General features: G+C 41.6%; 1 protein-coding gene across 2 annotated transcripts in view; it reads left to right on the top strand.

The window, feature by feature from the left end:
- The window catches only part of LOC119480423 (plexin domain-containing protein 2-like), a 111,599-nt gene that overhangs the window by 35,644 nt on the left and 50,083 nt on the right, over positions 1–25,872 (top strand). For both annotated transcript variants that reach the window (XM_037756612.1, XM_037756611.1), the window contains exon 2: positions 13,724–13,947. In XM_037756612.1, the coding sequence (XP_037612540.1) occupies positions 13,834–13,947 (114 nt within the window). In that variant the 5' untranslated portion in view covers positions 13,724–13,833. The remainder of the gene's footprint in view (positions 1–13,723; positions 13,948–25,872) is intronic.

The following is a 25,872-nucleotide window of genomic DNA, read 5'->3' as shown; positions in this document are numbered from 1 at the left end:
TTACATCTGCTCACTGGGAAATGACCCAGATGTTGGAGGGAAAAACATGTGTAATGCATGTTTTTTATTTAAGAGGTTCTGTATTACTCACAAGTATTTGAAGCAAATTAACTTGATTATAAGGAATTTCATAAGTGGATGTGAGGGCTGCTCTTGGTGCTGGAAAAACCACACTACGTGTTGTCGGTCGCATTTGTCGTGATGGATTAGTAGACGCTGTGCTGAGAAAGAAGGAGGAGGCTTCGCTCACTAAACAAGAGAAGATTCATATCAGTTATGAGAAATAGAAAGTAGAGCCCGATGGATGCTAGATTCTGGACGCTGATAGCAATACAAGACTGAACTTCAATCAAAACACTTCTTCTTTAATAAAAAGATATAGAACTGACGAGATGAAGGGAGGCATGTAGATGGTTTGTTTGTGTACACGTTTTTGCATATTCCCACTGTTTCCACTGGCCGTACATTGAATGTTCGGTAATTTTCACATTAGCTGTGGTGTCTGCAATCCAAATGATCGTCCCTCCGACAGCTGGACTCCTGCTTTTTTAACTGTGGTAAATGACAGGTCCATTTGGGCTAAGAGCTGGACCTGTCCGTGTGTGTGTTTACACAACGCTCAACTCTGAGGACACTGGAGTGTGGCGAGGTTTGGAGGGGAGGAGGGGCGCGAGGCCTCGGTGATGCTGATGGATTAGCAGGAAGGATGAAGACAGGCCCGAGGGCCCCGTCTGGCCTCGTCTGTAGCCCTTTGCCCACAAAGAAAGTGGACAAAACACAGTTAATACACTCACACCAGCACTCAGTCAATCAATCTCCACCTGCAGGACAAGTCGCACTTAAACGCTGCAGACACATACATCCACACACATACACAGTCTACACTACAGGGAATCAATGTTCAGTTACAGCCGTGCTATTTCTCACACATGGACTCTGTTTGTCTCTGAGTCACAGATCGATCGCTTTTAGGGTGACAGGAATGTAGACGCGGGCAATTAGCCTAAAGCATTCATGCTGATCAATGTGTTTAAAATGACTGTAATTTAGCCCTGGGAGTTGTTGTGATAATGGTGTCTGGATGTAAAGAGTTTTCTTTTCTTCTCATTTTGTTTTTTGTGAATTTGGAGTTACTAATAAGCTGTCAAAGTCAAATAGGTTTCAAAGTATGACAGTTGAGACAAATGCGGTGCTGTAGCTGTGTGCACTGGTTTTTCAGCCTACATTTTTATTCATTTGGGCAAATTGGCACCATTGAAACTATGCTGAATTAGCTATTAGCTGTTCTTGTTTGAACTGTACCCATTAAAGCTGCAGTCGGTAACTAAAACTATCACCATATCCTGACAGTATTGCATGAGCCAGATATTCTGTGAAAAAACTCTCTGTGTCCTCCTGTGCTCCTAACAGCATTTGCAAGATTTCAATGTGCACGAAGGAAAACAACCAATCAGAGCCAAGGAGTCTCTACAGCAGCTGTCAATCACTGCTTGCGAAACTCGCGACTGTGTTTGTGATCTGGCCGCCATGTCGAAAACAGTCGAGCCAAAACCAAGCACCGCCCACTGGCCAGAGCAAACTTTCTCATTTTACAGCTGGACCATGCACTACAAGATGTTTCTGAAAACATTTAAGGCGAGAAATAGGCATTACAGTGACAGAATATTGATTCATATTTGATCAGTGCTGCCTAGTTTGACTGTTTGAGCAGAGGTACGAATTTTGCAAGCAGTGTTTGACAGCTGCCCAGAGACTCCTCAGCTCTGATTGGTTGTTTTCCTTCAGACGCAGTGAAATCTTGCAAATGCCACAGAGTTGTGCAGGGATGACATATTTTTGTAGGCCAACCAGGAAATTAGCAACGCCCTGGTTCCCTTGACAGAAAGCCAAACGGATTTTTCCATTGGGTTTTGGATTATTGCAGAAAATAAGCTCTGTGGGAAACACACATTTATGATAGATAATCTCCACAAATGAACACCACTTTTATGATTTTTGAAGTGTGAATGCAATCGCCAGAAGTAAAAAGCTAACATTAGTATACACAAAAAGGCTGTAAAGGCGGACGAGTCGGCAATGATGACGTTTAGTAGTCTCATTTAGACACACGTAAAGCCTTCAAAATTCATGAGTGGGATATTTATTGATGTATTTTATGTTGTAGAACAAAACGTTAAAATCTCTTTAACCACAGACTTTATTTCAGGCATATAACTAAAAACCCATTCAAAAACCCATTGAGTTCCAGATGAGGGAACCAGAAGTGCTAAGATGCTAACTCATTTCCAGGTTTTAGGATTCATTCCTGCAGCATTCTAACAGTTTATGAAATAAAATAACTAAAAATAACTTTTATTATATTTGCTCAAAGTTACCGACTGCAGCTATAATGTCTATTAAAGCTATCACTGGGTTGCTTTGATACTGAAGAAAAGGTGAAGATTGTTCTTTTATTGATCAGGTGGTCCGTTTTTATCGTTTTCTGACTGACAAACTGTAGTGATGGAGTTCAATCTGTGATTTATCTTCAAACATTACTCATCCTAGTCTTGATGGCAACTGGCCAACAATATGTTATATATACAAAACTCAAGTGAGTCAGAGACCTCAAATGATGGAGAGATCAACTCTCGGAGAGGCGCAGAGGACAAAAAGAGCGACTGTTGTGTGTCGAGTACGTCTCAGATGTGTGTAGGTGTGTTTCTTATCCACAGGAGCTCAGCTGAGGAGTGTGTGAGCCCCGAGGATAAAGGCGAGGCTATTGTTTGTGATGTGGCGTATCAGAATAAAAGTGCAGGCTTTTGTCCTGCCGATCCCTCTCCTTTCTTCGGTACAGATGTGACCATTTCCAATTTTAAGGTCTGTTAAGCATGCACTAAAAGGACTGTGGGAACAGTGAAAGGGCAGATTTTGTGTTTTCATGGAGAGATTTAGGCAGAGGGTGAGAGATGCTGAGCTTTTGTCTGTGCAAAGAAGGTTTTGGTTAGCCGGTGACCTGTGAGAATACAGTAATATTCCCGCAGGTAATGGTCCGCACTGGAGGGAGGAGAAATAACCCGTTACAGGAGGTCCAGTATCCAGTGATACATTGCCTGCCAGGCCCGAGCTCTCTCACGGTGGAGTGATTCAAGGCCTCGGGGCTCCTGAGCCGTGCTGCTCATTCGCAAAGTTGAAAGTGGAATGAGAGCCAACAGCAGCGCTTCAGAGTCCTGCAGTCAATCACTCAATCTCCTGAAATATGAGACAGACACCGTGCCTGACTGGAATCCTGAATTCCTGAACGCCTGTGTCGCTCAGTCAGGAAGCACATTTCTCTTTGTGATCCCGCTTTGCAGCCCTCCGTGCCGTCTGTTTGTCACTCTGCCAAAGCATTTTTCTGTATACACTTCCTGCGCTGACCAACGCCGGGGCCAACGCAACCACCAATTACATAAAGAAAGCCGCGGCGGTGACAGCGGACTCCATGATGGTTTACTCCAGCACTTTAAACCCTGTGTTTTGGGGTTTGATACTGTGTGCTCGGGGATGCCTTGTGGCTTAGCCTGCTTGGATTTTGTGTCCAGTGCATTTAGTTGTTTTCAGCAGACGCTCGGAGGGGAAATTAGCAATTTTCTGTAAGCCCTCTTAAAAACAATTATGTTCGTCAAGGTTAAAGCCTTGATTAAAAACCATTGGACCTGAAGCAGGACACTCTCCACCTCCTAATTCCCCTTCAGTGTCTTTGCTTCAGGCCTCCTCCCTTCCTCTAACATGCAGTCCTGACACCTGTCCTCTTCATAGGCGCCGTGTTACCCCAGGCACAGCGAACGCAACATTAGTCTCCTTCTAACGAATTCCTTCCACCTTCCATGCTCTGCAGATTGTAATTAACACTTTGAGACTTCAAAAATTGGCTTTTATTTATAGCCCCCCTTTGACACCTTCTTCTTTTCTCATTTGGGGCGACATTCAACACAACACAACGCAACCACACAGTGTTAGTTAGAGATTATTTTGTTCCTTGTTTGTTTATGTATTAGAGGAGGGGGTCACCAGAGGCCCCACGATACGATCTTTTTGTGATTTATTACCTTTTTTCAACTGCAATTTATGCAGTCTGTCAACATCTGTTTTATCTAATAAGATCCAGTTTTCACTCTGTTCATCTCAGAGTTTTCATTCACATATCTTGAGGTCAGAGGTCAAGGGACCCCTTTGGAAATGGCCATGCCGGTTTTTCCTCGCCAAAATTTAGCGTAACTTTGGAGCGTTATTTAACATTCTTCTCGACAAGCTAACATGACATGGTTGGTACCAGTGGATTCCTCAGGTTTTTCTAATTTCATATGATACCAGTATCTTCACTCTAGCTTTAAGACTGAGCCCGCTACAACCTCTGAAAGACAGAATAGCGGCAGGCCTGCCGGCGGGCAATCAACTTGTTAAGAGGCTAAAGGGATTGTTCGGATGTTTTGAAGTGGAGTTGTATGAGGTACTTATCCATAATAGGTTCATTACTTACAGTAGATGAAGGTTGGTCTGCCCCCGGCTTGGACAAACAGGTACAGGACAGGAGTACCGACACCGGAGCAAAGCAATACAGTGCTGTAGACAGGGACGGCAGAAAAACATATTTTAAAAACCTAAAAGAAAGGCTCACCTAAAAAATGTTTATATCCGTTCAAGTGTACGCTATATTTAAAATATTTTCACAGCTTTATCTTGCTGTTAGACAGCCCTTTCTTTCTCCTTTCCGAAGAGGAACTGAACTGAAAGTGAAACTTATGTTTATGTTGTATTACTTATGTTCTCTCCAAAGCCAGCAGGCTCAGATAACAAAAACAGTACAGATACGTTTCGCCGTCGGGAAATAAAAATATATTTTCTGCCATCCCCGTCCACAGCACTGTATTGCTTTGCTCCGGTGTCGGTACTCATGTCTGCTTCTCCAAGCTTGGGGTGTCCCGACAGTCATCTACTGTAAGTAACACACTGACTATGGGTTAATAGCTCATACAGCCCCACTTCATACACCTAAACTGTCCCTTTAATAGTTCATATAATAAAAGATTGATACTTGACATCCGTGTATTGATACAATATTGCCACGCAAAATATCAGGATACTATGCTACTATGTCGACTTTTTTCTCCTACCCCTATAACTTATAGATCCTTTCTGTTATAGAAGGGTCAAAGTTCAGTGTTAAGTCACTGTTTACATGATATTGTGACACATTCAGATAGCCCTCCTGCTCAAATTCCAATGTGTCTTGGTGCTTTGTCTCTCCTCAAAAGGAGGCCTAGATCCACCTGTGGGTTACTGAAGTGAGAAATCACCATTGTATTGCAATATAATACCCTCAACAAGAACAAGGATCTCTATCTGCAATTCTGATCTGAACCTCGGGGGATGTTTGTGTTGCAGTGCTTTGACTTGGAAAGATGTGACTAATTGTTGGCAAAACAAAATCTCTGGTGTAATGGAGCGTTCACGACAGGCAGGACGCTCTCTTGACGCCTTTGTCTGGAGGGAAATTCATTGTATTTTCTCGAAGAAGAATGGTTTTGTTCATGTGCACACTCCTGCTGTATTTAATTTTCTGTCTTTGCTTGTCTCACGCACCGATTATCTGAGATTTAAATGCATCTCACATCTAATCTATTTCAATTTTCTCTTTCATCACGCTGTTCATCTAAACTTTACGAGGACTGTTTGAACCTCCGTGCTGCCTCCCTGTCTACCTGTGATTAACTTTCTCCTGCAGTCAGTTCCTTGATTTTATGTGTTTGCCTATAATGACAGGCTGCGCTTTTAAAAAGAGGATGTGTAAAAAGCAAGCTCCGGCAGGTCAGAGAAGCACACTTCGTTCTGCACACTGTAATAATTTCAGACAGTTGCATGTCTGGAATCTGTCTGTAGTAATGTTTAATGCGTCTCTCCACTCGAGGCGACACAAGATTTAAAAGGTCTGCAGTTGGATTACTTGGCATCACACACGCTGTGCGTTTAAATAATTCAATTAATGTGAAAATGAAGCATGTCGGTTTGTAGTTAATTTGCTGTATGTAATCTATAATCCATTAACACACAGTAAGCGATAGAGAAGCTTGTTTAAAAAACTCTCATCTTGTCTGTCAGCAGCCATCTCGTATTAAACCCAGTTTATTAATTTATCAGACATATTGAATATCTATCCGCCTCGTCATTTTAGCATCAGCCAAGGCTGATAACACTCTGTCAGAGTTTTTAACACAAGCCTCAGTGTTTGGTGCACTGAGATAACCCTGAACATAATTTGGCTTGTGAAGGGCCATAAATTGAAAACTTGTTGTGGGTCAGTGTCAAACACTGCTTCAGGCACCAACCTGCTCCAACCCAGTTGCCAGAAAAAAATGGTGGCTTTGTAAGTTTCTGCAAACACGGGATACGTTACATGTCGACATTTCTGAACCAAAAATATTTTTCATAAATCTGTTTCATATCAGCCTCTTATCACGCTTGCAGAAACGCACAATGCCACGTGGTTAACATTGTGAAATGATTGGTTTGGTTTGGGCAACAAAACTAATGGTTAGAAAAAACATCATAGTTTGTGTTAAAATAATAACGTAACAACGTAACTTAAATAAAAGTCCTCTGGTTGAAAATGCTGTTTGTTTGACCCACCCACGCCACGTCTCGCACCTCTTATGGACTTTCTCGCTTTTATATAATATACCCGTTAATATAAAACATAACTTTCAATAATGGTCCATCGATATACTAAGTCACTTGCTCCGCGCGTCGTTCATTATACTATACATCACTTGCTCTGACCGAATACAAAGACGTCCACATTCAACGTATCCGTGGTTTGCAAAAAAACTTACCATGCCGACATGTTTTCCTGGCGACTGGGCTGCCTGCTCGTATGATGACTTTAGATGTTTTTAATTTTTTATATATTTTGGTTGTTTGATTCATTCTAATGCTGAAACAGTTATTCGATTGGAATGGACATTGCAGATTAACTTAGGCTACAAATGCTGTGGTATGTGGCATTGGTTCATGCTATATACTTGTCCCTATACAAATAAACATTAAATGTAATTAATTAACTAGTTGATAGCAGGAAATGAATGGAAAAAAATGCCAAACATCATCTATTTTCAGCTTCTCAAAATGAGCATTAGCTGATTTTCTCTGTTTTATATCATTCTGAATGTTTTGTTTGTCAGACAAACCAAGCAATTTGGATTCTGATTTTTTATTGACTAAACTTGCAATGGATTAATGCAAAGAAAAAACAGTAAACGGTATCAGAAACAGCCCAAATTTAGTCTCTGACTTTCATCAAAACACATCCAATAATGTTGTTGTTGTGATTTTGATTGTAAGTTTAACTGCAACAAATATTCCCTGAGTACACCCAAAGACAGTCTCATGGTCGGTTCAAAGAATGATGTTTCTGAAAAGTGGCTGTAAAACCTTGACTAGATATTGTACCATGAGGGGTGAGTGGGATTGAATGTTTTTTTTAGTAATTTGGGTGAAATAATGACCCTTTAAAGGAAAAGTGCTTATAGATTTTGTGTTGTTTTGCTAAAGTTTCGCAGAGAGCATCATTGTTTGCTGGCATTACCAAGTTATTTCTAAGTGTATGTGTGTGTTTGAGAGAGAGAGCATGATGGGAGTGCTTCACCTGACGAATGTCCCCAATGAATCTTTGCTAATGGACAGAGCAAGACATGCTGAAAGGAAGAAAAAATTGCAATGCACTCCCTTGTGATCTGGAGCCATACTGTTAATCACATTGTCTGTTCTTTGTGTGAGAATTTGTTGAGTTCTGCTCTAACAAGACGGCCTTTCATCAGACAGATTACATAAGGTGTGATTTAGTTTCTTCTGTTGCTTTGAAGCTAAAATGAGCACAATTCCAGAAAAAAAAAACGGGGGGCGTCAGAAATAGTTACATCAACTTAATCCGTGTTGACCCTGGTGAGTTGATCTGCAGAGAGAGAGAAGGTCCTCCAGCGAGCTTGGCAGGGTCTGCTGCTACACTGATAAAGCAGCTTTCAGTGGGCACTAAATTAAGCACTCTGACACCCAGAGATAGAAAGGCGAAGAAACCGTAGAGGGATGTGACTTTTTTTTTTTTTTATCCCCGCTCAAATTATGCACCACACACACTAGCATGCACAAATGCAATGAAAGGTTCCAGCTCCTCTCCTTTCCAGTCATGTGTGGCGGTCTCCTGTCAGCAGCACTGAGTCAGGTGGGAACTGAGGGGTGAAAAACAAGCAGAACCTGAATGAAAGAAGGGGTGCAGACAGCACCTTTATTCTGCGGTTTTATGACCTCCTAAACCAACGTCCTTCAAGGGTTTTTTAAGGTGGAACCAAATTACAGTCCATCTGGTGTTTGTGAATCAGAGGTGTTGACAGGCGTGAGTCCGGCCAACAAGGCTGCTTCGACAGAGTCAGGGTGAAGGTATGCAGGGGCTTTCAGTCGCTCTGAAAGAAAAGCAGAGGGGAAAGATTTCCTTTCACACAAAAGCCGAGGAACAGCCTCGCGCTGAGGGGCAGTCTTATCCTGCTGGGGGGTTATTTTAGGTGTCCCTCAGGGGTCTGACCTCAGCGCCCTCCCAAATGCTTGACAAAAGACCCAGAATTCCCCCTGGATAATACGAGAATCTACTGCCTCTGAATCACCATCCTGAGAGGGGGTGTTCACAAGAGAAATGCAGGTGCATGAGAGGGTGACTCATCATGGGCGTTCACATACATGCTGGGAAAAGAGCAGCCATTTATTCAAGGTCCCTATGTTGTGGTCATGGTGCATTTTAAAGCATCCGCCGTTTGCCAGCTTTCCATCGTATATTGAGGAACTGACAGGGACCCTTTTAAAGGACGAAAATAGATGTGTAGGTGCCTCTTGGATTGGAGTATATAACTGCTGTTGACAGGAAGTTTTCCTGGGCTACTTTGTCCGCATGGGTGTGACTAATGACCATTAGGGATAGAGTGGGTGTCAGGAAGTGTTAGTGGTATGGTGAGAATGAGACAGTGAGTGAATAGTTGGCGAGAGGAGCTGCTGCAAACACCAAACAACAAGACTGAGATGATGCACTTAGAAAGAGAACTTGATTCTGTAAAGATGGCCTTGTGTTTGGGTAACCTAAAGAATTTTTGACCACTAACGGTGGTATTTACGTGCGTATAGAGCGAGTAAAACACGAGCCATAATGCAGCCCACATAGTCGGCTGGATTGTTTAACATTGAAGCATATCTGTTCTGTCAGATGTGTGAAAGACGGACGACTGAAAAACAGTTAGTGCAAGACATTGATGAATACACCAAATTTAATTTAATTAAAGGCAGTGGCACTCGGAAGATTGGCACATGTAGTACACCATGTACTTACTTGTGTAGTGCGTGATTTTCAACAGGCCAGTGTTGTCTCAAATCGACCCCGCTATTGTGCACTCACCGGAAGCTCGGTAGATCCACTGGTGATAGTCAGCCACGGACATCACGCCGTATCAGCAGTAATTCAATTCAGACAGATAAATTAACCCAATAATGACTACAGTATAGTGGTACTTAGTGAGAAAAAACATGTGTAACTTAAATTTGTATATTTCGGTGTTGGCCGTTTCAATCGCAACCGCTGTAACTTCCTCGCATTTTCACGAGTTTGAAACAGTTTGGTGGCCCCTTCCCTTCTGCTACGTAGCAAAGATGACGATCTGGGTACTTAGAGTGCACTGGATTTTGCCATACTTCTCAGTGTGAAAACACTTATGCACTCAAAACAGCAGGTGGAAGTATGGAAGTAAGCAAATTGAGATACAGTATAAGTTTTCTTTAGTGTATAAACACCTGAAACTAAGAATCGTTTTGTTTTCGTTAGCTTAAAATGAGCCGTTTATATCTACATAGGGAGCAGAGTCCTCTTCATGGAGTACGCCATGTTGCTCTGCCATGTTTCTACAGTAGCCCAGAACAAACAAACCAAAACTCTGGCTCTAGAGAGAGTAGTTCTCCGACACGCTTTTCAAACTGTGGTTGTGACTTCCATTGCTCCTAAAGTAGGCGAGGCGAAGGGCCTGAAAGATGGCATTACCATGGTTTTGCACTTGTTGGCTCACATTATCACAGTCTTGGAGAGGGAGGAGTGAACGGAGGGGTACTCAGTTGGTTGCAATCTGCAACCACACCACTAGATGTCGCCAAATCCTACACACCTATCCTTTAAGTCTTGATTTAAAAGATCTGAAGATATGAGCTGACCTCAAGTTTTCTGGGAATTTGTTTTAAAAAATGTGGTGCATAAAAAAATTAACGCTGCTTCTCTATGTCTAGTTTTGACGTGTTTTTAGAGAGACCTGTTAAGGCACCATTACAGTAGTCAAGCCTACTAAAGAGAAAAGTATGAATTAAGTCTTGCTGTGACTTTTGAGACTGAGAATGCCTTGAAATGGATGTTAAAATGTAAGTCTGAGTCCATAATTACACCAAGATTTCTGGCTTGGTTTGTGTTTTTTTAACTTTACTGATTTAAGGTGAGCACTAACTTTTAATTGTTCTTCATTTGGCTCTAAAAAACAATTTGCTGCAAATTGCACTCAGCCCTCTTTCATCCCTTCTGCTCAGTTAAATTCTTCAAATGTACATCAGCACCCAGCTCCACGAGCAGATTGGTCTCTTTGCTTCTTGCTTTGCCGACGCTCATTATAAAGTGAATCTGTCAGCTTCCACTTTTGGTTGAATTAGCATCTGAAGTCCCTCCACTTGCTCTCTCCTCGTCTCATGAGAGCCACTGGTCGGGGGCCCAGAAAGAGGAGGAGAGACGAGGAAGAAATGTGAGCGTTAGAGAGAGAGAGAAAAGAGAAAGACGGGAAAGGAGTGGAAAACGCTCTGCTAGTTAAACCCGGTGACCTCTTTCTCATAAAACAGAAGCATCAAGCAGTTATAGTCGAGGAATCAGCAGTATTTTCCCTTCTAAAGCCAGAACAATTTGCATCGCTGCAAAAGCATGCAAGCACTTTTGTAAACTTTGTGTTCGGTTGAGTGCTATAAAAATTAAGTTTATTACTAATTGTCTTTAACCGCTTAATCCTATTAGAGTCATAGGGAGCAGCGGCTTATCCGAGCATGCTGAGCATAAGCCCGAAGGCAGGAAACAAGTCTGCGGTCCATCACAGGACTGACAGATAAACAGACCATCTCTGCTGCTCTCATTCATACCTACACGCCATTTAGCATCCCTAATCCACGTGAGTGGGGGAAACTCGTGTAAGCAAGCGGAGAGCACACATTCTTGGTCAGGTTTAAAGTTAATCATATATTTATTGCACTGGTAGGCAGGAATCAGTAGCCTTTGGCATTGGAGCTGTGATGTTACTTAAGTACTCATATCTTTTACTTAAGTAAAAGTAACAAAACCGCTCTGTAAGAATACTCACTTAAAAGTAAAAGTCCTACATTCAAGATTTCACTTACGTAAAAGTACAAACATATTAGCAGCAAACTGTACTTAAAGTATTAAAGTAAAAGTACTTGTTGGGGTGAATTAGAGAGTCATATTATTGGAATATTATTACTGATAATGGTGGAGGTGGAGCACATTTTAACTACTTTATATATTGTTGGCTAACGATTTTTTACATTCTCGATTAATCTGTTGATTATTTTCTCGATTAATCGATTTGTTGTTTGGTCTATAAAATGTCAGAAAATGGTGAAAAATGTCAATCAGTGTTTCCCAAAGCCCAAGATGACGTCCTCAAATGTCTTGTTTTGTCCACAACTCAAAGATATTCAGTTTACTGTCATAGAGGAGTAAAGACACCAGAAAATATTCACATTTAAGAAGCTGGAAGCAGAGAATTTAGACCTTTTTGTCCTTAAAAAATTACTGAAACCAATTAATTGATTATCAGATTAGTTGGTGATTAATTTAATAGTTGACAACTAATCTATTAATTGTTGCAGCTCTATAGTTTAATCTATAACACAGTATCATCTTTTATAAATGTATCATATGTTTTTTTTGTAACTCAGATAAATGTAGCGGAGTAAAAAGAACCAAAAAAGTACAATATTTCCCTATAAAGTAGTGTGGCATAGAATTGAAATACTCAAAAGTACTTCAAAATTGTACCCATATACAGTATTTGAGTAAATGTACTTAGTTACTTTCCACCACTGAAATGCAGAAATGAAAGATTGCAGAACCCACATATATAAAAGTGATGCTCTAAATCTGCTGCAGACAGGTGGTTGCTGAGACATTATAAGCAGCTCTTAAGTAGGTTTAGACTGAATTTACTGTCACACCTGTAGTTCGGTTCATTTGTTCACTTAAAAAAAGCATTTTTGTTTTAGGTTTGATCTGTTTCATGTTCATACTGGCTTGTTACAAACGAACCAAGTGGTGTAAAAGACAGGGAGTGAAACATGATCAATTGATTGGACAGTTTTCATGAATGTCATGCTGCGTTGTCATCATAGGTGGATCAAATCAAATTCTGGTGACAGACTTAACTGCTCATGTGCTTATTTTTCTTCTCTGATGTCACAAAGACATAACTGATTATGAGCGTTATTAGTCGGGATTGCAACTAGACCTCAAGTGTCAAGAATAATGAGGTAGAAGCAGGAGTAATATGAGGCGTCTTGTAGTGTAATACTTTGGAAGGATTGGTTACTGTGTGGTTTCTAATGCACATTTCACTAAAATACACAGCCTAGGACGCAAGCATAACACACCTCTGTTTTAACTCCTATTACTTTCTGATAGACCGACCATTGTTATTGAATTATCCGTCATTTTTTTTGCGTGCAAGATGGCTTCTGTTACAATTCAGGATCAGCAAATGAATTTAGTATTTTAGCTTATGAATTTGTGCTTTCACTCTACAAAGAGCGAGACCCACCTTTTCAGAGGGTCTCGGTCCGGTTGTTTGATCTGCACCCGTGTTTGATTAACAGCTTTAACACCAATCTAAACAGCAGACTCAATCAAACGAGCAAACACGCATGAGTTTGTTTAAACCAAACAGGTTAAAGCAGACTGAACTGAAGGCAGGTTATTTTTATTTCCACCTCTAAAGAGAAGGAGGATATAACTTGATATTCTTTGATGCCCTTTTCTTCCTCATTTAAAAAAAAAAAAAACGTGTTTCTAAAAACAACGCAGCAGATGTCACCGTCTGTCTCAGGCTCGGTTAATCGAGTCAGCGTTTACATTAACACAGGACCATTTTTCACCTGTCACCAGCGTCTGATTCCAGACTCGGGGATGGGGATGATTGTGTATGACTGTGGCCCACTGGTCTGTGTGATGGCTGCTGAGTCATTGCTAATGTGCATCTGTTTCCGGCAGTGAGGTTTCTCCCCAGAGCAATGAGGAAAAGGTCTGCAGAGACAGTGAGTTATGAGGTAGCGTTACAAGATTAATGGCTTGAATAGTCCCCGCCTCTGTGATTTGACTATTGCCTTAGTGAAAGTACAAATATTAGCGTTGCATGTAATTATTTTGCTCGTACAGCCCACCAATTTGCAAAACATGACAACACATTTTCCTTGCAGACTGACACAGGGTTCAATAAAGTTAACTAGGTTGGAAAATCATTCTTTATCAAAGTATATTTGTGGTGACCTACTGTGTCGACATGCAATTACAACTTCAAGGTGATTTGGCTTTCTACACTGATGTTATCTTGTCACTCACACTTTGTTTTCCTGTCCCCCCCAGGGGTCTCTTACTCATACGTGCAGGGGCAGGCAGGAGATGAGGAAGCTGCAGTGGACGTGAAGCTGTACAGTCACCGGTGGAGGAGATGGCTTCCCCCAAAACCTCGCAACATGGACAGTAACAGGGCCAGTCAGGAGCAGGACCAGGACCCTGAGCAGGAGGAGCCCGAGGCCTTCCCAGGCGTGCTGTCTGCAGAGGAAACAGACAACAGCTCCCAGATAGAAGTAGGTGTTGATTCACACGTTTTCTCTGCTTCTGCTGCATTGATTTTGACTATTTTATTCAGTCTCTTGCAAGTCCCTCAAATGAATGGAGGTGTAATGCTCCAATAAATCACCGGAGCACCTGTTTAATAGTATAATTTGGCAGCATTAAATGCCCTACACACCCATGGTCCTCCCACACAGGTGTTATCACTTATTACGCCTCATTTGAGAGTGGTGTGGGAACATGCAGCCTGATTGACTTCTCTCTGGTCTTTCTGTTAGTGTTGTTGCACCTGTTAGGGCGGGAGACGCTATGCCATGTTCGTGTCATTACAAGTTTCAGATTCTTAAATAGTGTAATTATGATGGTAAACTCTGCTCTGATGTATGTACGACTTGGCTCTTCATAAAACAGTAGAGCCTGAAAGTCAAGCAAACATAAATACCTCACAAACATCGCCAAAGCAATGCACACTAATATTCCACTATTATTCATAATATGGCAATATTGTGCATTTGATACGGGTCATGCAAACAGCATATTCGGTTTGGATATTCTGAATTATGCCTTATTCCGAATGGAGCATTTTCCAATTAAGACGTGGGATATGTTGATATTATTCAGATTTTAGGAGCATTCTTTGGATATGTATATAGCGCATTCCTGATATGCGTCTCAATCAGGGTTTTTACTGCGGTTTGTGACACTGGGCCTCTTGCCTGTTTACAGCGGAGTTTGTTCTCGTGCATAGCCGTTAAAAGAACACAGTTTTGCAAAAAAAAAAGAACTTGTAGAACGGTGACAACAAGGGTACATCGAGGGAGCAACATGACTGCAGTTGCAAAAGGAGGGACATTTAATTTAGTTTAGTTTAGTTTATTAGTATCCCCATTAGCTGACGCCATGACAAGACATTAGTGTCCGATACAGAAATCACAAACAATTATATACATTATATACATTCAAACATCACATTACAGACCAAAAGTCTCTGTCCTTAAATTAAGTTACATAAAAATAATGCCAGTGAATCCCATGCAGTGAGGTATAGATATGTCTTGATTCAAGTTATTTAAAGGGCGTAGCCATAGGACATACTGTAAGTCATGGGGGCTTTAATTGGAGTATAAACGGCTGCATGTAAACAGGAATATTAGTTGAATATTCATTTTTATAAGCCATGTAAACCGCTTAGTAGGAATATTGTCTTTTTCGGAATAAGGGCAATAAAGGGTATATGTTGTGCATGGAAACATAGTGAGTGTTATATGATAAACACAGTCATGCAACAGGAATTATAGTAATAGAGGGACGTGATACAATAGCTTTATGTTATATGACATATCAATAATATAATTTTATGTGTGGAAGTGGAATAATAAAATGATTGGGGTCGATAATCATAATCACATGAGTTAATGGAATCAAGGTTTGCCGTCATCGTCTTCGCACTGAATGAATCCAGAGTTTATTGTGACTCCGTTCAGATCCGTGCAGCTGCACACAGTAAACCGTCCTGTCCAGTAAAGAAGCCAACTAATATAAAGAGAATGAATCGATAAAGTCCTCCGTTGAGCTGGACCTAAAAATACTCTCCGGTTGCCTCCCCGGAGCAATTATAAATCTCCCTGGAACAGTGGATGTTTAGTAATGAAAAAGAAGACTAGGAGGGGTCTTTGAGGATTAACGTTTTATATCAAATTAAGCTCAGCCCTCAGGTGCTCATCTACCTTCTTCGTGGGGCTGGATCCTCTTAAACTTGACCCTCGGAGAGACCAGAACAGGAAATTAACCCGGCCTCCCACAGTTCCACTTGGTTACTGGAGCTGCTGGAGATTAATAGTCGGGTTTGGCCTGTGTTTGCGTCTATGTAAATGAAAGGCATCGCCCGTGTCCCCTTGTTATGGTGCCTCGGCCTGCGCGCAGCATCTAGGCGTTCAGTCATAATGATGGCGGCCGCCTGGGTTTAGACAGCTCGTTAAGTTTTCCCGGTGGCTTCTAATCATCTCAGGTTCACAGCGTCGCGTCTCTCAGCGAGGAGGGAGGGAGCTTTGATCATCAGCTGTAAACATTCACACACTCATGTACGCGCACAACATTTATGTAGCGACACTACTCATTGTTTTTGCTCTCTGAGGCTCATTTGTTGTTGCCGAATGGAAACGCAGTCCACGGCACAAACACCACGTCATTCCTCCTGTCGCTACTCACACACATTCCCTCACATGTCTCCGGCACTTTGTTGACATGAGAGACGTCTTCATAAATCAGAGGGCAGAAACAGTAGACGCTGAGCTGAAATCCTCCACCCAGCAGTGAGCTGAATGGATTTAAAGACGGTCTCCTCTGATCTGAAGGAGCTTTAACTGAGGGAGCCAGAGGAGGGACTGTGTGTCCACCTAAAGGAAAAATCTACTCTTAGATATTTTCAAAAAAACAGTAAATCATCGTATTTTCATGTATCCAACAAAAACTCATGTTTTTTATTTCAATTATTTACTGTATGTTTAAGATCCTTTTGTTTAATTACAGCCGCACCAAAAATGTCTTGTTAGACATTTTGGGAAATACACATATTTGCTTTCTTGCCAAGAGTTAGATGAGAAGATTGGTGTTCCTCTCATATCTGTCTATACACAAATCCGGCCGCAAGTAGACAAGTCGCCATTACCGCGGTGGCGTCTCCTTTCAATACGTGCAGGTTTGAATGCAATCTGTCTTAAGAAGTGTCTATGCAACGTTACTTTTGACAAAATTGTCTAGGAGTTGGGGAAGAACCTGAGCAGTTCTCAGTTACCTAACGTTAGCCTGACATGGTGAAACAAGTAACGTCAGCGAAGTTAACACTGCTTATCTAGCGTCAGTGGGCTGAAGACACGCTCGAGGGGCTGTGGCGGTCCCACAGAATAAATTAACCTATTGTTATTGTGAAATATGACGTTAGTTGCTCTAACTAGGGCAATCTAATGACCACAAAGTAAACATCATTCGGTCAGCATCACAAACAGAACACGAACAAAGTGTCCACTAACTGTGTTAACTGGTGACTCTCAGCCGAATGTGTCGTGGTTGCTCGGCAACTGTGTCCTCGTAAAAGCCTTCAATTTTGCTTGAATCAATTTTAAATACATTGTCATCTGTGTTTATTATCTACGCCGACCATTAAGGTAAGTTACTACAAGCAACCACGGACGCATTTGGCTGAAAGTCACCAGTTAACATGGTCAGTAGTTCCCGAGTTACTACGACTACGACACCGCAGTAATGGCGGCGCCACTAGATGGCGGAACACACAAAACGGTCATCGGATTCCTCTATATGAAGCTGACACAGACGGTAGCTTAACTAAGCATAAAGACTCTACAAAAACTCCAGGAACTGTCCAAGAAATAGTCCAGCTTTCAACTAAAACGTGTTGTTTTTTAAACAAACGAGATATAACGTGTTAATTATTGAGCTTTAGAGGAGCTGGTAGTTGGATTTTTTACCTTTGGACAGAGACAGGCTAGCTGTTTCCCCCTGTTTCCCCCCTGCTTCATATTTACCGTAGCCTACAGACATTGAGTTTGGTATCGATCTTCACATCTGACACTCTGCAAGAAAGTGAATATTCCTTTTAAAGCCAGTTATCTGTTAGAATAAGGACAACACTAAGTTGTTTTAATTTCCATAAATCAGATTCCCACCTTTATAGAGCTGGAGAGATCTCTCCATCTCCTTCAGTGTCTTTGAGGTCAGTCTGTGTTTGGGTTAACTGGTGCCATAACAGGAGTATCCAACAATAGATTCATCTCACCTCGACATGCAGGTTTATAACAGCAGACTGTCTGACGCCCTGAATGACTGTGACGCACTGTGTTAGCTATCAGATTCAACAGCCTCTCAGCTTCAGGTCACTGTAAGGTAGAATAAGGCCAAGTTGGAACAAACCGTGGGAACAAGTCGTTATCACTGACTTCAAGCCAAACCTATTATTCAGGAAAGGTGCTAGTTCAGACATGTTGTCAGTAATAGTTAGTGGCTGTTAACGGTTGTGTTGTTGTTGTTGTTGTTGTTGTTGTTGTTGTATCTTCCAAAGTGCCGGTTCAGAGCAGTTTTTTTAACCTGTTTTTATGTCCCCAATATTTCATAACCCCAGCTGTTAGGCTGTCATGTAAATTGTTTTGTTCACATACACATTAAGGGAGCTTAAATGCACTTGGTGGTGTATTTCAAATGATTTAATATCAAACACACATTACTCTGGATGAGCTAGTTGTTCAACACATTCTCCGTCCCAACTCGTTATATACCGCAGCTTGGTCAGTGGCCCTACGCTTCAAACTATGACGCTCTAGTGTCAGTTTTGGACGTGATAGGGACGGCGTGTCAGTCTCCGCTCGTTACATGCATAGTGTCTTTTCAAAATAATCTTACTTCATTTTTAGGTTTTACTTACGCAACCATAGACAATATATAAAGATTGTCGACACATCTCCACTTCCTCCCACTATGAAGTGAAGCCAAAATATCCCAGATACAGGAGCAGCCGTCTTGCTGTCATGTCGTCCATCTTTATATACAGTCTATGTACGCAGCAAAAGTTCTTAGGTCTTAGGAAAAAAAGTTTGTGGTTTGGGTTAAAATAAGTATTTGTTATAAAACTGGCATTAAATACGTATTTTAAGTAACAAAACTAAGATGAATTACGTCAACGGTGACTTGGTTTTATACAGGACATGAACAGTGGCTTCCTGGGTGAAAGTCCTGTGTTTATTTGACCCATCCAACCTCCCCTCCCCTCCCACCCTCCTTACACAGACTTTATCACTCTTTATACTATGTCAGTTGCTCTGCCCGTTTAATACGCTAAAGGGTGCCGCGGTACGTCAGTATCTGACGCCGAGGGCCACTGACCAAACGTTGGTATATTTGATGAGCTGGGAGTGAGAACGGGTGTAAGTGTTTGGTCTGTTCCAATTTTGCCCACGTTTCTTCACACTTTACAAAAGCAATACCTAAAGTAGGCTCGTAGGAGACTTCGTAGACCTCAGTTTGAAACCGTGGAGGTTGAGATTGATAGCATAGATAATTGGTACCAATATTGAATACATGTATTGTAAAACTATGTATTTTCTGAAGTTGATGGAAATAAGACCACTTTAGCTGTCTCGGAAGAAAATGAAGTCGGTTTAAATTAATTAATAAATGAATCATCGCTGCTAAGTTCTAATTACTGCTTCAAAAAACACAATCTCCTCATTCATTTCAATGAGAATAACACAGCGGAGGTGCAGCCCGCTCAGTCTAAGAAGTCACCTGTAAAAAGAAACCCTGTCTGCATACCAAGCGAGCCTCCATGGGTCCTGACCTCTTTGAGGAACTACTTTAGAGGTAACAGCTGTCAGGTGGCACCATTTTAAGCCTTATCTTTATGAGGAGCATAAACAAACCACACAAATACACATACGGCCGCCACTTGGGTGATAAATTGTACAGACTATCATATCCTGTATCAGATTGCAACACCACAAGAGAGACACATAACTCCTCGTGTTCCCTCTGAAATATGGTGCACGTTTGGTGGTCTCATTTTCTTGCCAGGCTGTTCATATCTACAGTATTGTACATCCTGTCCTGAGAGTTTAACCAATGTCAGACGCTTGCCAATAAAAGTATTGGTGTTCGGGGGGTGATGTTTGTATAGCTTGCTTTGAAGTGTAGTAATAAGGGTGTGGTTTATGGTTGTTATTGGATGTCTGGGACTCCACAGCTCAGGAGGCTCTTCGGGGGTTACATGCTTCACTACATTCACTGTTTATTTGTGTATATCTTAAGGGAGAGACTTCACGCAGCAGGCAGCTCGGCTTGCTAATTTTCATTACTTCACTTGATTCCCAGTGCTGCTTTTACCCTTACCACGCTCCACACTCCGAACCTGCAGTGAATGCAAATGATGTTTATTTTGTCTTTGTTTGTTTTGTGTCTCAGTTTGTCAAGTTTGTTTAAAGGTTCCCAGAGGATAATGTGTTTGGAAAGAGATTGTTTACTTGTCTTTATGTTGTGCAGAGTTTAAACTCTGTAATGCTATATCATCTCAGACAGCTGCTGCAGCTTGGAGCTGCTCCACAGATGAACCTGCAGTTGTTTAAATTTCAGTATGTGTCCAGTCTGCTTCAGTCAGACTGAGCATCATCTTCTGGTGTTGGGGTTGTAACTTTTAAGTGGGTTTGCCAGCGTGTTGGTTTGCAGCCGTTTCTTCAGGTAGAGAGTTTGTGGATACGTTGTGTACCTCTACGTCTTTGAACATCACTTTAAAATGCAACCACATTATGTTTGAACCCATCAGACAGCTCGCAAAGCCAATTCATGAGATTAACAACCAATGAAGAAGAACACTTAAATTATATATTAGGTGCTTGGGTTCACCTCAGACTCCTTGTCTACTTTATTTTCTCCATTTCTTCATTGTTTTTTAAACAATCCCACACTGACACATAATTTCGGGAGCATTTTAAATGCCATCGGTAATGGTAAAATGTGGTTGTACTTCAAATGTTGTACTTTAAACGGTTAATTATAGGGATGCTGTGCTCATGTACTCGCAAAACGGCTCCGATACAACAGCACCGATACCATACGGTAGTGTGACGTTAACCTCTCGTCACCATCTTTCGGGTCCTATCGCACGCGCTCACGCTCCACCTCCCCGGCGGTGCGAGCAAGACGTGCCGGTAGTGCACCTGACCCAGCGGGGCCGGGAAACGATGCGGTTGGGGCGCACTAAGGACAGTTCACCCTGGTGACACTTTGTCCACGGCCCCGGGAAGCACCTTCCCCCCCGAGCCTTTCCAAGCCGACCTACAGCCGGTCGCAGCGCACCATAAGCGGGACTCCCCAGCCTGCCGTGTGTTGCTCACACCCTCCAGCTGGCTGTTAACGAGGGTCTTTTGGCACAGAGAAGTACTCATATCGGTACTCGGTATTGGCGAGTACCCAAATGTCAGTACTTGTACTTGTACTCGGCCTGAAAAAAGTTGTATCGGTGCATCCCTAGTTAATGATTAACATCCCTAGCTAAGGTCTTTACAGGTCCTCTGTGTTCTGAGGAACCTGACCCACTCAGGCTGGGGTAGAGTCTCGCTTTATTGCCATGGTCTGTGTGTCAATATGTCAAATACCAGAGTGAAGATTTATTTATGCACGTTGGATTTTCCACTGGTATGTCGCCATCTTAGTTCTTTGCAATCAGAAGTGAGACAAAAGGGCGGAGCTACGCACAACCGAATCCTGAATAAGACATTTTTAGGTGACCTGGAGGTAGCCCACTGGTTTTAGACTTGTAAAGACTTCTACATGCTACTATTAAAAGGTTGTGTCTAGAAGGTAACCCCAAAGTTGCAAAAACTAGCGAGCAAAAATTCCTTAAAAAGAATCAGAAGTTGGCTGCACAGACCAGTATATAGTTTCAAATAGTTGAGTTTCAACACAAACACACACCAACCCTGGGCTGTCACACACACACACCGCAAATACCATCGAGCTGCTACAACTGGCAGGAGACGGAGCGGAACGATGAATAATGGATCATAGGCATTATCAGCTGATGAAGAGCTGCACACATGAGCGATGGCATCCTTTTAATGTTTTTTCAAGCAGGCCGCTGCAGTCTGATGTAACTGTGTACTCTGCTATGTGTGTGTGTGTGTGTGTGTGCAGGATGGTACTATCTTATAAAAAGAAGGCTGGTTGACAAACAGCTCAATCCCAACATATTGGAACATTTATTCAAAGCTCAAGTGTGCTTGTGCGTGACATTTGAGTTTTAAGAAACATCTCAAACATCTTCTATTCTTTAAGTAAAACACCCAGAATAATCTCATAGAGGCATCAGGGTCTCCCGTGTCTTATGGAGCCATTCACAAGTGAAAACAAGATATTCAGGTCTCAGTTTAATGCAATATTGATGTGGTGGGCAGCTTGAGTAAATGCCTCAGACAGAGATGGGAGTGACTCTTTGTGAATGAATCTTCTTTAACAGTTTGTTTTTGTGCTCCAGAGACAGAAAATGGTCCATTATAGGCAGCAATTTTTGTTTTCTCCATCTCCATCTAGTTTCAGTTTACCCTGAAGCCGAGGTCGCAGTCCTCCTCTCACTCTCACTCCTCCACCAGGAGGTCATCTATCTTCCATTAGCCTCCTTCGAGCTTTTCAGTGCAGCTCAGTCTCATCTCCACACTGTCGTGTTGTCGTGTCTCCGAGGGTCAATTGGAACTTAGCCCACTAGAGTTGTGTATGTGTGTATCCCCAGTATACCCTTACAATACAGTATGTATCCAAAAATACATGCAAGATGTATACAAATGGGCTTGCTCATGTTTTTATTATTAAATATGTATACAAATGGGTTTGCATCAGCAATGCATTTGAAATTTGTGTACAATACAGTTATTTTAAGGAGGGCTGATGTTCCTTTTTTTATGCAAATGTGTTGTAAATGGATTTCAAATCATCCCCAAAAATGTACTCAAACTAGCAATTGTATTGTTTTTCTGTTTCAAATATATTTAAAGGGGACAGATCATGAAAAACTCTCTTTTCCGGTGCTTGTGCTCATACATTTGGGTATCTGGAGTACCTACCAACCCACAAACTGAAATAAGACGACCCAGTCAGTTTTTTGTGGGATGCCTGGATCAGAAAACATGTGATTCAACAAGCCATTCATATTTGGCTCCCCTTCCTATGTCACATGCAGGCTCATTAGAGTATATCGCTCACAGCTTGAGAACTACCTTTGCAAAGGTGCGCCATGTATTTCCTCACAAGCCAATCAGAGCAGACTGGGCTTTTTAGGGAGGGGGTCTTAAAGAGACAGGCGCTAAAATGGAGCGATTCAGACAGAAGGTGAATACAGGTATATTCAGACAGAAAATATGAGAAAAATAACGTGTTTTTTAACATTAAAGCATGTAAACATGTTTTAGTAGAAACCCAAAATACAAGTATGAACCTAGAAATGAGCATGATATGTCCCCTTTAAAATTGCATAAAATATAGTTTTCGAATATATGTATTAAAATACATTATAGGTCTCTCTACATAATACACTCTTGCTTTAGTGGAATACATTAACAGGACAGTGTAGTTGGCTAACACTACAGAAGTGACATGAAATGAGAGAGAAGAGTGATGACCACAAGATCACTAGTTCATTAGGATGCCCCATTGACAAATATTTTACCTAAAGCCACCACCTGTCCCGGCAACATGCACATTCATCCCAACCAAAAGAAGCTGTAAAAATGCAGATGTTCAGCTCAGTACTGTGCAAAAACAGGAATATATATCACTGACATTTCATAGCTTCTAATAAATGTGTTAAAAATATTCTGCTCTGTCATCCTGTGGATGATTTGTGCACAGAACATTTTATGTTTTTAAAATGTCAGCAGTAATTTAATGACTCTTTTCGACTACGACTTTTTTCCTGTGAGTGAAAAGTTTAGAGCGTCCAACAACAACTATGGATTTTTTTCTTTTTAAATGCAACACCAGCTGTTATTTTGTGATGTTTGACAATGTGAGTCAGCATATTAAAGGCACTCACCAGTGCCATCAAGATTATCAAGGTTTATTCTTACTGAAATGTATTTGAGGTCACCTGTGACTCAACCTAAAACGGATAGCTTCAAGATAAAGTTTTGATTATTCAAATTATAGATGAATGATACTGTATAATACAAATACCAACTTTTTTGTGTGAGTGTGGTTCTGATAATCGGACTGAATCGCCATTTGGTTACTCTTCATTCGTCCAACCTGAGATTGTGTTTATATGAGCTGATTTCTTGTCGGGAGGGGGTTGTTTATGACTGTATATAAGAAGTGGACGTATTCAACATGACGTCACCCCATTGGTTTGTGGACTGATGTTTTGAAGCCTTGATTTGGGCATTTTGGTCGTCACCATCTTGGTTTTTTGCAACCAGAAGTGACACGAGAGGTCGGAGCTCAGTACAACCGAACGCTGAATAAGACATTTTCAAGCGACCAAAATGTTACAATTAACTTTCATGAACTGAAAACACACTGTGAAAGGGTTAAAGTAAGACGAAAACACAGACAACTCCCAGACCGGACAACGCCGTGGTAGCAACTCATTTACTAAATGAACGTCATGCTGTATTGAAGAAGACTTGAAACTAGCGACTGAGACCACAAACTCATGTTTACAATGTTAACTGAGGTAATAAATCAAGTAAGAAATAGGGTCATTTTCTCATAGACTTCTATACAATCAGACTTCTTTTAGCAACCAGTTCAATTCAGCATTGGCTTCACTCAGACCCTGGAGTTGCCCTCTGTGGTCAGCTGGCAAAAAACAACCAAAACCTACTGTTTATGAATAGCTGAACAAATCGGAGTTGAGTTTGAATTTGAATGCTGATTGTAAATCTACTTGGGTGGAGATGGTTTCTGTTCTCCACCACCTGTCCTTGTCGACAGTGCTAATATAGTGAAGTAGCACATATCTCACCATGTTTGTATTTTTCACACATCAATATCAAGTACCACACTTCACTTGCTGGCACAAGTTTGCAGTGCATGATTTAAAGAAACAGACCGTACCTTCCTCCCACAACCTCCCACTAAACCTCTCTACATAATTGTGTATTTTCGTGTGCGTGAGACTGTTCATCTGGTCGGAGCATCCTGTGTTTGCTCACAGCTTCGTGTCCACCTACACGCAGCTGGACGATGGCCACCCTGCCCACCTTCCCCTTCGCCGGCCCCTCTCACCTCTGAGGAGCCTCCATCTCACTCGATCTTTCTCCACGAGACCTAAAAAACATCTTGTGCTGATTAGGAGGAAACTTTACAGCTGTGCATTTGTGTCTACTCTTTTTACAAGTGCCCTTGTTTTCTATTCTGAAAGTAATGTGCTGACTAAGGCTGCCTGGAGGGGCCTTTTTCCCTGACACGATTTGTCTGCACTTTAAGCTGCTATGAAAGGCTTCTGGCAGTGTTTGTTTGAATCTACAAATTGATCAAAAGTAATACCACCTACATTCATGGCTGAACTCCACTTGGAATTTTGATATTTATCAATCCCGCAGAGGCTCCGCTAAGCCTGAAACATTATCTCTCTGTCTTATATCCCAGGCTGAGTATTGTGTAGCGGTATTAGTTTATAACCCTCCGAGGGAAATTGTGAATCCTTGAAGCAAAACGAACTGAACAGGGAAGATTTGTACTTTAATTAATGTTTGTCTCGTGGCCTTTTTGACAAGCGAAGCGCGGTAGCTCAGAATAATACCACCCATACATCAAAGTATGCACGGAGCTGCGTGTGAGTTCCTATTAGTGAGATCACAGCCAGACGAAGTGTACACTTCCCTGACTCCCCATCCAGCAAAACATTAACTTTAACAGTGTTTTAGATAAAAGGCACAGCTGTAAGGTATCTCATTAGACCCACAGGGAAAGAGACAAGCAATAGGAAACCCACGACACAAGCCTTCTTCCTAATTCTGTACAGGAAACAATAAAAACAGACGGGCTGCTCCCACATGGCTTATAAAAGTCCACGAATGTTTCTGTTATAAAAGGCAAACCTGACTGTGCAGTCTGGTTTTAAGAGAGGAAGGACTTGATCGGCTTCCTGTTTTCTTTAATTTGATTAGTGGACATTAAAACCTCTTTTGTGTGCTCATTGAGGCCTAATGAAAACCACAGAGTTGAATGAAAGGACAAACTGAATGCACACATAGTGGAAATGATTGTCACATAATGTAATTTAGCAGGTAAAATACTCATTGATTTTTCCATATTGCATTGCAGCTATTAGATTGCTTTGATTTGATTTGGGCTCACAGGATATAAATATGTGTTTATATATTCTGTTCGCTGTATATAATAAGTCTCCATCGGCTTAATTCACAGAGCAACACAGCAATAAC

This window comes from Sebastes umbrosus, chromosome 21, assembly GCF_015220745.1.
Source record: "Sebastes umbrosus isolate fSebUmb1 chromosome 21, fSebUmb1.pri, whole genome shotgun sequence".
NCBI classification, from domain to species: Eukaryota; Metazoa; Chordata; class Actinopteri; order Perciformes; family Sebastidae; genus Sebastes; species Sebastes umbrosus.
Note: the sequence above shows the minus strand (reverse complement) of the source record. Positions and strands in the feature narration are given on the sequence as shown.